The 12,645-nt window shown below is 45.2% G+C and overlaps 1 protein-coding gene across 1 annotated transcript in view; it reads right to left on the bottom strand.

Moving 5' to 3' along the window:
* The window catches only part of shank2b (SH3 and multiple ankyrin repeat domains 2b), a 124,334-nt gene that overhangs the window by 103,079 nt on the left and 8,610 nt on the right, over positions 1–12,645 (bottom strand). The window contains exons 2-7 of the mRNA XM_047034685.1: positions 9,279–9,487; positions 7,261–7,464; positions 6,159–6,230; positions 4,656–4,764; positions 4,019–4,170; positions 136–303 (exon numbers count right to left, since the gene is read on the bottom strand). Of these exons, the coding sequence (XP_046890641.1) occupies positions 136–303; positions 4,019–4,170; positions 4,656–4,764; positions 6,159–6,230; positions 7,261–7,464; positions 9,279–9,487 (914 nt within the window). The remainder of the gene's footprint in view (positions 1–135; positions 304–4,018; positions 4,171–4,655; positions 4,765–6,158; positions 6,231–7,260; positions 7,465–9,278; positions 9,488–12,645) is intronic.

Here is a 12,645-nt window from a genome sequence, read left to right as displayed (position 1 = left end):
TATTGATCCTCAAGGGGAAATTGTGGCATAGCAGCCGGCAAGAAGTCACCAATTGGTTACCAATACCAATTACAAATGCAAAATCTGTGTAAAATATATGTATTTGTAAATAATAGTTAGACACAGAGGCGCCACCTGGTGTATCTCATGCCAGCCGTTCTCATCATGGCAGCTCAGCGTGGCGTGGGCTCGGAGCAGCAGCTCACAGCAGGCTGGGTCTCCCCCTACCAGCACCGTGTGGTATAGAGACGTCAGGCTCTGGCTGTCCTTATAGTTGGGCGAGGAGCCCAGGTCCAGCAGAGCCTGCAGGGGGCGATAGAGAGGCTTAGAGCGGATGGTCAGCACAGAGAACTGAGGCTTGTAGAGGAAATTCTGGCCTTAAGTATGAAAAGTAATTTTAAATCTTAAATAAGATTTGAATATAAGCTTCTTTGTTCATTGATAAAGGACTGCCAGTAACTAGTTTTAAGTGAAGTGTAAAAGGCTGAGGCTCTTCAGGATACTTTGCGCTGTAGAATGGATGTAGCGGATAGTCTTAAGGTATTTATGATACCTAACTAAGAGCCAGAGGATCTTCGTTCAGGGTGTCTACAGGTATAAACAAGTTACATTTAAGACTTTTGAAGACCTTTTAAAACCACTTCTAAATGAAATTTAAGACCAAACTTACAATGGAAATACAAATCTAAAGTGGAAATATACATTAATCTTTCCAAATAAAAACACTGATGTCTGTTCAAAATGAACAGTATAGTAAAATGACAATAATCGGTTGAGTTTAAAAACATTAACAAAAAGTGTGTAATTGCTCAGAGGTCAGATGGCATTGTTGGCTCTGGATTTCCTATCGTAACATCCACCTTTGTAGCGTTGACATCGTTTCTAGCGATGGAAATGTTAGAGCTGAAACTAGCACTTGCAGGCTTCAGGCGTGCCCTTCGTAGTCTCTGTTTTTTGCTCTGCACGTGCGATTCCATTGCTCTGATCTCCATTGTCCCAAGTTTGAAATTGTTCCGACACGCAATTCTCTTCATAAGCATTTCCAGGCACCAACCTTAACCAAGAATACTCGTTCTTTTCAAGCCATTTGTAATTGAACTTTAATTTCCCCATGTTTCAAAGTTGAGTGGCTATCAACCATTGCTGTATTGCCGATGCTTAACGTCATCAAAATCTGCGCAGTAGGCTACGCTCTGACCTAACCATAGACAACGCAGCGCTCCCCCAAAAAACATTCGACCTGACAGAACAGATTGCCTGCATTTTCGCAGTGACATGACACAAACATTTTTAAGACCCATCCAATCTGAATTTAAGACAATATAATACTTTTTAAAGGCCTTGTTTTTAGGAAAAGTGATTTAAGACTTTTAAAAACGTTTTAAGGACCCGCGGCCACCCTGTAGTTAGCTCTGGGGGTTGGGGGAGATTGTTATCGCAGTTGAGCCAGCTGACCTAACCTTTTGGCCAAGGAGATGGCCAAGTCAGACATCCTGTTTGTGAATCATTAACCATCTCCTCATTTAGAAAGGGAGCCCTGACATCAAAGAAGTGTGGGACACTTTGTGTGGAGTCAAACTGTCACTGACCAGTGCAAGCCAATCACAAAGACCGCTATATTGATTGATTAAACATCTAAAGATCCTTTGTTCTAAGTTTATATAAGGCAGGGCTTTATGGTTGTTCTCCATCACTCTACCGAACGACCTGTAGCACGACCTTCGGTCATGACTGATCACAGAGTACTCTATGCATTCTTAAGTTGTAACTAAGTAACTAAACTAACTAACTAAATTGTATTGAAACCGCCATTCTTGACTATATCTATTTTCTTTCACAGGCTCTCACTGGTATTTGTGAATATACCGTATTTTTCGGAAAATATACATTTTCTATAAGCGGCACCCCACTTGAATGGGAGCTTTGTGTTTGAAAACCTGAGTATAAATCGCACTGGGATATATGCCGCGCTTGATACGGGAACACTGATACCAAGCAATGCACGAGTATAGGCGATCTTACAGCATGCTGTTGTGTAACACACTTTGAAAACAAAAGTAAGTGTGTAATGTTTGTTTCCTACTGCCCGGGAATTAACTAAAATGTACCTTCAGAGTGAGTTCTAAATATTTCTGACGGTTACCAAAGCGCAAGTTATTTTTTCGAAACAGTAGCTAGCTAGCTTAAGTTAGCTTCCGGGCTAAGTTAGCTAGCATAATACTTGTAGCAATGCCACTACCATGCTAGTGTTACGGTAGTCTTATAAACATCGGTCAAACTTCATAGTTACTGTTTACTCATTAATACACTGTTGAGATTGTATAACACTTTCTTTCTCAAGAATTTATTAATTAATACCAGGCATTTAGCTCAGCCATCCCAACCTGCAGAGACTCATTTGAATGAGTTGCAAATGAATGCTGATTGGTTAGTGAAGGACTGACTACGACCAGAGATCCCGCTTGATGGCATCCGAAGCAGAATCAGAATGTCAGAGCATTAGCAACCCAAAACTTTCTACATTTAGTCATTTAGCAGACGCTCTTATCTACAGCGACTTACAGTAAGTATAGGGACATTCCCCCTGAGGCAAGTAGGGTGAAGTGCCTTGCCCAAGGACACAACGTCATTTGGCACAGCAGGGAATCGATCTGGCAACCTTCTGATTACTAGCCCGACTCCTTCACCGCTCAGCCATCTGACTCCCTTTTCTCACACGTGTATTGACGAGGAGAGCCTAACCCGTCAGCTGTGTTGTTGATAGCTCGAGAGAAAAAAGGAAGTGACCAGAGCTTGCCGTAAAACAATAGGTGCGTTCGACATGGACTGCGGCTGCATGAAATGACCGGCGAGAGTGGCCAACCGCAGTCGGGGAGGAGTTGAAAACGGCTCTGTGAAGTCGGACATTTCAGCTTCTCGTGGTTTGCTGCGTTGACGTCAGTCAACTTTTACCTTTTAACTTTTTCACCCTAAAGAATTTTTTTATTATTTAGGGTATTTTGCTTTTGCTAGTTTGTTAGTTAGCCACAAAGGTTTGCTTGCAAGTTAGCTAACTTGGCAAACGTTTGACAGAGTGCAGCCAGTGAGGGATTTCCCCCCCATCTACATAAGTTAGATAGCTGCTATCTTGTGGTTGACAACCAAATTGAATATGCTTGTTAGATTTGTTTTCTTACGTTTTTTGTAAAAAGAAATCTAAGAAAATCCTTTGAATCTGTAGACTACTGCTTAATAGTCTTATTTAGGCATGCAAACTTCTCACCTTTAGGTGAAACCAAAATGGGTCACCTACGTGATTTGTGCAGATCACTCCTATTGCGTAGACCTCACAGCCAATCAGGGGCAGAGTGGGGAGAGGTTTTCTAAATTGATCAAGCCTCTTAATTTTGCTCTCAAAGTGCACAAAATTGATGCCTTTAACTTTCAATTTTACAATTTTTTCTTCCGGGGAGCATGCCCCCGGACCCCCCTAGAGGGTCGAGGGTTCGCCGTATCGTTCTCACCTTTTTCACCCCTGACCTGTTTGCATGCCTGCTTATTATTGCCATTTGATGACAATTGCTCATATACTGTAAGCCTAAATAACTATATTTATAATCTTGAACAAAGGTTAAATGTTATTAAGTTTCAAAAAGTGCCCCAATTTTGTTTTTAAATGCCCCTGGATTTCAGTCATTGGGGGCAAAAAAGCCCCCTAAAAATATGTACATTTCCTACCCTGCACGTACACCGTACTTTTTCCCCCCTTGTCTTCCTGGTATAATGGTCCCTATTCTTTAAAAAAAAATTACTGTAAAAAAATTGTATTAAAAAAATACACTGCAGTGGACATTGTTTACTTCATTAATGTGTTAATGGACTGAGGATGAGAGTAGGATTCGGTATTCGGTTTCGGCCAAATCTCAACCAATGAAGGTAGAGAAAAGATAGAAGAGGTAGAGGAGGTAGAGAAGATGGAGAGAAGGTTGAAGTAGAGAAGAAAGGAGGTAGACAAGGTAGAGGGACTGTTGTGAAGGACCTTGAGAGTGGCCTGGTTCTTGGCCCGGACAGCCTTGTGGAAGGCCGTCATGCCGTCCTGGGCCCTGAAGTCCAGGTGTGCTCCTCCATTTTTCAGTGCCATGATTATGGGCACTACACTGTCCAGGTGGGACGCAAAGGTCAGTGGTGTCTCTATGAAAACACACACAAAAAGGTGAAACGTACAGTTAAGCATTTTAATATTTTCATGTGTATGTTGTTTTGTAATTTTATGTATCTGGCTGCTACAGTATGACCTGTATCTTTCCGAGAAATGAAGTCATTTCTACCTTTCTATCTATACTTTTTTTTTAAGAGATCAAACCGCCCGGTTTTACATCTCATGAGATGAAAGGCACAAAATGACTTCCCTTCAAGTCCAACTGAGAGGGTGAAACAGTTCAGATTTTCCTCAGGATTACGAGTGGTGTAAAAAGAAGCTAAAACTCCCGTTCAGTAAAGTAACTATAATACCATAATTAATGTGTTATAGACAACAGAACACTCTGCCATCAACACCCTGCCACTACCAGTAGGAGACTGAGTATTGACTCCTGAGTGTGTGTGAGTGTAAAAGAGAGAAACTGATGTGTGTGTGTGAGAGAGAAAAGGAGAGATCGAGAGCGAAAGAGACGTACCACCAGTATCTGGGTCATGATAGTTGGGGTCCAGTCCTCTTTCCAGCATCTTCTCCACCTTATCCAGCTGCAGGTGCTGGATGTGGTCCATAAACTTCTTTAGATTGGCCTGTAGGAGAAGGAGGAGAAAGAGGTGGAGAGAGAGAGAGAATAAGAAAGATAAAGCGTGCAGGACAGAGAGATGGGGAGGGATGCGTCCCATAAAAGAGAAGTAAAGAGCAGATCAGATGAGGGAGGAGGACAGTACAGATTCAGCACCTGTGGTCCAGCACCTCTGTACCAGAGAGGAGGTAGATTCAGAGAACAATCTTCTGCCAGCTAATCACACGGAGGAAAAGATAAGACGTCGTAATTGTGCCTTTATCTATCAAATGGGTTCGATCTGCAGTAGGGCTCTGAGCTTGATTTGGATGTCAGGGAAGGGGATAGGAAGATGTGAGAAAAAGAGGGATGGGTGGGGTGTGTGGAGGGTTGGAGGTATGTGGGTGGGTTGGTGGGTGTGAAGGGTAAAGAAAGCAAATGGAAAGGCCAAAATGAGAGTAGAGAATAGAAAAGGGAGGAGGAAAGGAGAAATTAAGTGGAGGGGAGAGGAGAGAAGCTTAGGATGTTGGGAGGAAAGAAGGAAAGGAGGATGAGGGAAGGAGAGATTGATGAGATAAGGGTGAAGGGAATAAGAGGAGGATGGGAGGAGAGAAGAAGAGGAGGATGAGAAAGGATAAAGGGAATGAGAGCACGATGGGAGGAGGATGAAAGGAATAAGAACAGAATGGGAGGAGGGAAGGAGAGAAGGATGAGACGAGGGTAGAGGGAATGAGCAAATGGGAGGAGGGAAGGATGGTCACCCAGGTCTGTGCTCTCTGCTCCTTCTCCTGGCTCTTCCAGGGACAGGGCGGTCCATGTGCCGTTTCCAGGCCAGGTATAAATATCTACAGTAGGAGAGCAGGTCCCAGAGAGGTGCTGCCTTCAGGCATAGCCCAGCACCAGGAGGGGACCACACACACACAAACAAGCACACGTGCACACTTATGTGTGATGTGTATACACACACATCTACATTTCAACATCTAGGATTCACACACTTATGCATACACGGTAACACACAGCCTTTAGTGTGTGCACACAGACACCCACACGCAGAGGGGACCCAGCAGATAAGCATTGGAGAGCAGCAGGGAAGCAGATCAATGAGGTTCTGGAAGTGTGAATAATTTAGTGTGATGTCCTTTTTGATACAGGGATACTTTGATAGGAATTCTACTGGAAACTGGTTTTCCTGTCAAAGTCTAAACTCAGTATGTGCGTGCTGAACAGCACAGTGACATCCACAGCTGATGGACATAAACAATATTGTCTTGAAAATGTGGATTAACAAGACGTCTCTATCATCACTCTAATCCAGACAGACATTTAGAAAGCATTACTTAAACTTTAAGCACTACTGATCACAGACTAACAGATGCTGGATACAAACTAGTGTGTGTTTTACCTTTGTGTGTGTCTCACCTGTGTATGAATCTTGGCGATCTGTTTCTCGTTGACGTTGGGTTGCTGGTAGACTCTGCTCTTGTAGCGGAACTGACAATCGAAGGACAAAGATTGTGGATATACAGGATATATACACACACACACACACACGTGATACTATTACAACTACAGACAGAAGTAGCGTGGGCCTTCAACATGTCCTTCCATCATCCTCTTCATCTTCCAGATCTCTTCCACAGAGTCAACCACTTTTGTGAAAGTGATGCAACAAGGCTACTTGATCCTGAAGACAAGGTGTTGAGTGGGACCAATGTACACCATGAGCCTTAACACAGTAGCTCTCGGGCAGCTAACCAATCCCTCAGCCAGTAATTACTCCAGCCTCCCTTTAATGTAGCACTACAACTACCATGGGACTACACACAGAGGATGTTCACAACAAAAGATAAGATGTCCATGAGGGACTCTCCAACTTCTGTATGCTGGCTCATCAGTATACAATACACATATGCATGCACACATGTACACACTGCTTTGAAAAAGAGTTGTTTCAGGGCTGTGTATCCTTTAATGAGGTTTTAGACATCCTTGCTGGTGCCTCAGATCCAGGTCTCTGATAATGATTAGAAAAAAGCCTTCCAGGGGTGAGGAGGAAGTGGAAGTTTGTCTTGTGGAAACCAGATGGTTTGGGGCTCAGCTGGATATCTTCTCAGGCCAGCCCTGATGGAGCCCGGAACATATGATGCAACTGCCTTCAATCAAAATAAATGGCATATCTCTCCTTCACATCCTCCTCTCCTTCACCTCCACCTCTCCTTCCTGTAGAATGCTGCCTCCTGATCTGTAGCTAACCTTGGAGTGTCCATGAAATCAGGATGGCTTTACAAGGCTAACTTGCTTCCACAACCAGCAGACTTATTTGGACTGCTTACAGCCAGCTTGGAGACGCCTTTGGGGTAGCTTTTGAAACTAAGGGGTTTTAGGTGGAGGTAGGGGTTAGAATAGAGGTTAGAGTGGAAGTTAGGGTAAGGGTTTGGGTGGAAAGTAAGAGTAAGGGTGGGTTCAGGCAGGGGTACCTGCAGGGTGGGGCTTAGGGTGGGTGGAGGTTAGGGTGGGATACCTCCAGGGTGGGGACCCCCTTGCAGGTGGGGGAGGGGTAGCTCCTCAGCAGCCTCTCCTCATCCAAGAAGCCACTCTGGCGTCCCTCCACGGCCGGCTGGAACAGACCATAATTCAGCACGTCTCTCAGCGGCTGGGTCAGACAGCACAGGATCTGCTGCTTAGCAACCCACACCGTGGTGTCTGGATCAAACCTCAGACATGTCTGCTCCGAGACAGGGACCGGAAGGGAGAGAGAAAAAGAGAGCGAACAAAGAAGAAAGAGAGGAGAGAGTGAAAAGAGGAGATGGAAGAGAGGAGCCATGTAGAGAGATTGAGGGGAGATAGATCAATTTTAAAAAGAGGGAGAGACAGAAAAAGAGAAATAGAGCAGATAGCCGTAAAGATAAGAAATAAAGAAGAGAGAATGAGAGAAAGATAAAAAAGTGAGAAACTGAAAAAAGGCAGTACTGTTTTTTTTCTTTCTTTCAAAGCGGTTTCTTCTTACAAGATATGTAAAAGGTGTTGTGACAACAGTGCAAGCTGAAACTGGTCTTAAACCGGGAATTCAACAACATAAGCAAGATTAGAAAACATTGTCTCAAACAGCATGTGACCATGTGCAGTCTACAGTGTGTTTCTGAACCTCACACACCTCTGCTCCAGAGTAGGACAGAGAGATGCATACACTGATTCCTATTTTTTGGCAGGTTGGAGAGAACAGATGGGCCTGTGCAAACAATAGCTTACTTCTGTGTTGCCAGGGTGTGTGGATGCATTTGCTGTGTGTGTGCATTTTTGTATGTGTGTGTATTTGGATGCATGTGCGTGTACATGGGTGTGTAGAGTGTGAGAGAGTGTGAATAAATAGCTTTTGTTTACAGTCAAAAGGACTGGGGGTGCTCAGTGTAACCCAGTATGAAAACATGTATTAATGATATTCTTTTACAGTAATTACTTATCCTTTCTCTGACAGAGGCTAAACGAATATTGTCATTTCCATATTCATGAGCACACTGGCAGGGGTGCTGATTATTGATGAAAAAGAGAAAACAATAACCGGAAGTAGTTCAATCAATTAGTGGGTTTCCAGCTTAGCATTGTGCTTGTTATTCAGAGAATAATTTAATGTATGAATGGCTTTGTATGACTGGGTATGTTACCCTCTGATAAGATACAGACACATTTAAACACAATTACAAGAAAATATTTTTAGTTTCATCATGCCACCTCCCTAGTGACTGTCCTTGTGAAACTGATTAGCTGGCTGAGAAGCAGCCTTCCTTCAGCCATGTGACTGTTTCCTCCATGTCATCCATTATGCATCGCTGGGTCTGCTCGATGTATGCTGGGGCTATGGCAGCCATCCCTACATCCCCACCCATGGCCTCGTTATCGAAGCGCTTCTACTGTACCCTTCAAGTGCCAATCTGTACCATCAATATTTCAAAAAGTTGACATCAGTATAAATATGTAGTAAGCGTAAGCCAACATGCAGGAATCTATTTATTTTTTATAAAACCCATTCTTGGGGGGATTTCATGCTAAAAGCAACATCTCTGATGGCGAGGTCGCTGTTGATGGTGAGGTGGGGTGCAGTCTGTATCTAGGTCATGGAAACCAGTCTCTAGAGAGGAACCATCAGCAACATCACTCATCCTCACCCCCACCCCCCATCGTCCAGGGACCAACAGACCAAAGACTTGTTCTGGACCCCTCACTTTAAAACCCACCACTGTGCCTCAGGACAAAAACTGTGATTGTGCTGTATCTGTGTTTGTACTGTCTCTACAGTGTTACTGTTCTGTATCTCACTTGTTATTGTACTACATGTAAAACATTTAGCACCTGTAGTGTTGAACAGAACCCTATCAGGTCAAACTGCATTTTGAACAGAGTTTACCATATGGAACCACAGTTCCACTTGAAACCCATATGAGTTATAGCAGTAACTTTCAAGGGTTACCCCACTAGGAAAAAGGCTCTTTGTCCTGGACATGTACAGTAGCTGTAGCCTAGCCCAGCCTGGGCGGTACTCACAGACTGCTGCAGGTCAGGGATGACCACACAGATGGCCAGGGTGTCCTGGGGGGTCCTGCCAAGCCTATCTGCTCTCCTGCTGGGTCTCTCCACACGGGCCTCGTCCTTGGAGCTGTCTGACTCGGACCCTCCAGAACCCTCCGACAGACTCTGGGCCATCTCTTCCTCACTGGACGTGGGGCTCCGAGGCATGTCTTCTGGACGCAGTACTGGGGGGAAGGGGTATGTGAGATAGGAGGGTAAGAGGGACGGAAGGGATGGGAGAGGATAAGGGGGGGAGGAACAGATGAAGACGAGTAAAGGGGGAGAGGGAGAGAAGAGAGATGTGGGAAGGGATGGGGTGAGGAATGAGGAGGGAGAGAGTGAAAAGTAGGAGGGAAGGAAGGAGTAGGAGGGGAGGAGTGGAGACATGGAGGTGTAATGTAAGAGGGCAGGAGGTAGAATAAAGGAGGCAAGTAGGGAGGAAGGGATTATGGAAGGAAGGGAAAAAGGAAGGAGAGAGGTTGAAAAGGGAGAGGGAGAGAGAAGTGGAGGGTGAAGAGTGAGAGAGAGACAGAAAGAGAGAGAAAGTGTTGCAGAGAGGCTTGTTCAGCTTTAACTCCAAATAATGCATACTCCATGAAACACACACTTCCATTCCTACACACAAACACACACACACACGGACATATACTTTCACACAAATACACACTTGTAACTTTGCTATTGTTGCCCTAGTTTGGAACTCTGGTGACACACTTTCACAGGCTACCATTTTTAAAATCAGACATGCACTGCTTTCCAAATTCCATACTGATGGCGGTTGAAAGAAAATACAAAATGATACAGCCCCAGTTTCCCCCAGTATGACTCATTAATGCTTTTCAAATCAGACTGAATGGTTTAGCAAGCTCACACCATGGCATTTTAATCGTCATGTGAAAAGCATATTACAGATTACTGGAATAAATCAGTGTCTTGCATACAGTGTAAAAATGTAGGATAGATAGCTGATGAAAAAAAAAAAAGGAGGTAAGAGAACTAGGAGCTCACCTCTTTTAGCGCATACTTGTTTTTTTCAGGCAGACAAGAAACTGACAGGTTGCTTAAAATCTACTGCCATGACTATGTCATCAGTGCAAAACTGGCCTCAGAAGCGCTTGACAGTGACGAGAGGAGTGATCCATCCTGCGACACAACAACCACCACAAGAACAAGATGGCCGCATTAGAGCTGTAATAACATCTGTAACCCTGCAGCCACACAGGTGAAATAAGGTTTTAAGTGGAATAATTTGATGATGACCTTTACAGAAAATCTGCCCAAAATTGAAAAGCTGCATTGCATCATCAGACGTTATTAGGCTGAGCATTCTTGTTCAGGGTTGTAAAACCCTGTTCCTGGACAGCTACCCTCCTGTAGGTTTATACTCCAACCCTGTTCCCTCCTACCCTAGACGTAACTAACTCGATTCAGCTTATCAACCAGTTCCTTATTAGAATCAGAGTGTAGTTCTCCATGAATAGGGCTGGAGTATCCTGTTCGAGGTAAAGACAGAGAGGGAGCAGGGGCCCTGAGAAACGCCAGTGTTTTGCCATCACATATTGTAGATCAAATTCACTACGGAGCCTCTATCAAGTGGGGACAGGGCAATAGCCATTGATAAGTCAATGTTGGGAGTAAAAATAATCTATTTCAGCAAACAAACCAAAAACATCAGCCGTGTCACAAACACACCACTGATCCCAGCTGGGTGCCTGTGTCCCTATGGCTGCTCTGATTGGTCCGTCCTGCAAACTGACCCTGAGCCGCCACTCCTGAGAGAGGAGGGCCACAGCCCTAAATTATTTGATAAAAAGTGCTAATCCACCAGGAGATGAACCACTCTCCCCACCCGCACACCTCCAAGCCCCTTGTTCCCCTCCTCCCCCAGAGCCAAGCATACAGACATCCTTCCTCAGAGCTGCCTGGGCCATTTCCGGCAGACCCTGAGTCTCTTGGACCAGACAGACTAAGGCCTGGGAAACAGCAGCTGTTGTTTAGCCTATAGGCCAAAGTCAAATACAGGCTGGGGAGCTCTTACAAGGTGTTACACCAAACCCCACAAGACAGGGAGGTTCCATCCAGACTGGGAATCAAATCAGGGAGTTAAGGCTGGGAGTCAAACCATGCTCACCTCAGCACAGTCCAGTGCAGTTCAGCAACATCCAGTCCATCAATATCCAGTCCAGTAACGTCCAGTCCTGTCCAGTCCAGCAATATCCAGTCCAGTCCAGCAACATCCAGTCCGGTCTAGTCCAGTGCAGCCACATCCAGTCATGTCCAGTCCAGCAACATCCAGTCCTGTCCAGTTCAGCAATATCCAGTCCAGTCCAGCAACATCCAGTCCTGTCCAGTCCAGCTATATCCAGTCCAGAAACATCCAGTCCTGTCCAGTCCAGCAAATATCCATTACAGTCCAGTACAGCAATATCCAGTCCATTTACTCAGAACGCTTATTGAAAGCCCAGAGGAAGGGATCAGGTGGCTGATGTAATGAGTTTAGTCACACAACAGAGGACATAACTCCAATATCACGTCTCTGTCAATATGACCCTATATGAATAGGGACCATAAACTCTTCATCTCCCAAGGTGACTGCTGCCTGCAGCCAGACACTGCATGTCCTGAAGCAAACAAGCTTTTACAAGTTTTGTGTACAGCAACTTTCAGAGAAGTGGGCTGAGATGCAAAGAGCCCTAATCCTGGAAGGTAATACTGCAGTAGGAGTAATATCCCAGGTGACTAGCACCAGAACCAGGACTAGGAACAGGACCAGAATTGTTACCCAGCCAGGCTGCAGGGAGGCTAGGGTTACTGACCAGGTTCTCTTCCCCCTCCATTGTCTGGCTCTACCTCCTCTCTGCCCTCTTCTTTCCCTACCTCTCTTTCTATATACCTCTCCCTGTGGCCATCTCTACCTCCCCCCGCCCCCTTCTTTCCTTACCTCTCCTATACCTCTCCCAGTGGGCATCTCTTTCGCAGCCAGCCAAGCCCGGTACAGAGTGTGACAGTCCCAGCTCTGCCTCTGTGTCCTGGTAGGACTCATTAACCCTACAGCTAGTTCTGGCTGACCCGCATGCTCCTCTCACCTCAGGGTCACCACCCAGGCCCCCCACCATGGAGCCTCTCTTCTAGGCTAATGTACGGACTCCCACCTCCCTCCTTTCCCTCCATCCCTCGATCCCCTCCCCACCCCCATCCCAGAGAAGCAGAACACCTTGAGTCCAGATTATGAGAGATATTGTCTGAGTGTCTATCTGCTCCAACCTGTACAAAGCCCTCCCTACAGCTCTCAGGTAATTCCTGCTTCAACAGATAATACACGATCCACAGAGTAAAGGAAGAA

This window comes from Hypomesus transpacificus, chromosome 14 (genome assembly GCF_021917145.1).
Source record: "Hypomesus transpacificus isolate Combined female chromosome 14, fHypTra1, whole genome shotgun sequence".
Taxonomy (NCBI): domain Eukaryota; kingdom Metazoa; phylum Chordata; class Actinopteri; order Osmeriformes; family Osmeridae; genus Hypomesus; species Hypomesus transpacificus.
This window is presented reverse-complemented; position numbering and strand designations above follow the sequence as displayed.